Source organism: Taurulus bubalis (assembly GCF_910589615.1).
Source record: "Taurulus bubalis genome assembly, chromosome: 5".
NCBI lineage: Eukaryota > Metazoa > Chordata > Actinopteri > Perciformes > Cottidae > Taurulus > Taurulus bubalis.
The window spans coordinates 26,304,709-26,306,008 of record NC_136593.1 but is presented as its reverse complement, the minus strand read 5'-3'; the positions used below and the strand labels follow the sequence as shown (position 1 = coordinate 26,306,008).

General features: G+C 45.2%; 1 protein-coding gene across 1 annotated transcript in view; it reads left to right on the top strand.

Moving 5' to 3' along the window:
• Positions 1–289: 289 nt before the first annotated feature.
• foxp4 (forkhead box P4) overlaps positions 290–1,300 on the top strand; it is a gene marked incomplete at its 3' end in the record, with an annotated part of 124,784 nt that continues 123,773 nt past the window's right edge. The window contains 2 exon segments of the mRNA XM_079218389.1: positions 290–349; positions 351–353. Coding sequence (XP_079074515.1) covers positions 305–349; positions 351–353 — 48 coding nt within the window. The 5' untranslated portion in view covers positions 290–304.

The following is a 1,300-nucleotide window of genomic DNA, read 5'->3' as shown; positions in this document are numbered from 1 at the left end:
ACAGACAGACAGGCGACAAACTGGGAAGCGCTCGCTAATCAGGCTTATGATGCTAGTGGGCTAATAGAGCCGTGTGCCCTGCTTAGATCGCCGCTGTAAATGATTAGCCTGGCTCAGGCTGAGCTGTATTAGCTGGCCTGCCATCACTGATAACTCCCGGCTCCCAACTTTATTGCAGTGATAAAGCCCGCATTAGAAACAATCAACCAATCTCCTCTGGACTCGTGTCTAGGTGGAAATGGTGGTAGATTGCGTTTTGTACAAAGAAGCAAGACTGAGAACTGAATGAGGACGCTCTCCCACGATGCCGTCTTCAGATAGCTGGGACAAGTTGTACAAAGAACAAAAGGAAGGTGAGAGACTCTGAAACTGTTATCTGTTAGGGTCCAAATTGAAAGAATAGTTAATTAACAAGTGATCACTTCTCTCTTGAGCATCTTCTTCCTTTTTCTCAGTCTTTGTTTTAATAGCTCAATAGTTAATATGTCATCTTAGGCTCGCACTCAGATCAAACCCTAATTTACATCACCATCACAAATCAAATGTGGCCTTGAAACGATATGAACACAGATTAATAATTGGTGAGTGTGTGTGGCCACATGTGTCCTTATTTTGAGTGGTTACACGCCAAAGACACACTGCTGCCACACACACACACACACACAGTAGCACACATTTCCCAATTCTTACATGCTAATGGGAGGTAACGTATATTTGTATTTTGTCCTGGTCTCAGAGAAGTGGGTGTGATATGCTGTGCGTGCCAATGCGGGAAAAGAAATTGGTCAAGGAACACACACAGGCTTACACAAATAATGTACACAGACCCACACACACCCACACACACACACACACACACACACACACACACACACACACACACACGTTCCCTCGCACAAGATGCACGCACACAAAGACACAGACAAATAAGGCCGTAAGTAAATAGCTGGTGGGTTTTCTGCTATGGTCATGATTTCCTTCAGGGCTGTGAAAACACTCTGCATATGGAGTCCATCTCCTCTATGGCTCAGCACTGAGACGAACACACACGCCACATCAACACATGCACGCTCACACAAGGAATAATATTCTTTTCCTGGCACGTCGGGCTCGCTACCGTAGGGGTGTAGTTCCTGGCTCGGTACTGAAAAAAAAGGAGAAAGACCAGGAATGCATATGGCAAATAAGAAATCCGCTCATTAACATGGCAGGGATTCATATCCTGAGCAGAAATCGCCTTGATTGAGTAACACTAGACGCAGGCCTATAGATGTGTGACTCATATTCGTTTGTAGTGTGG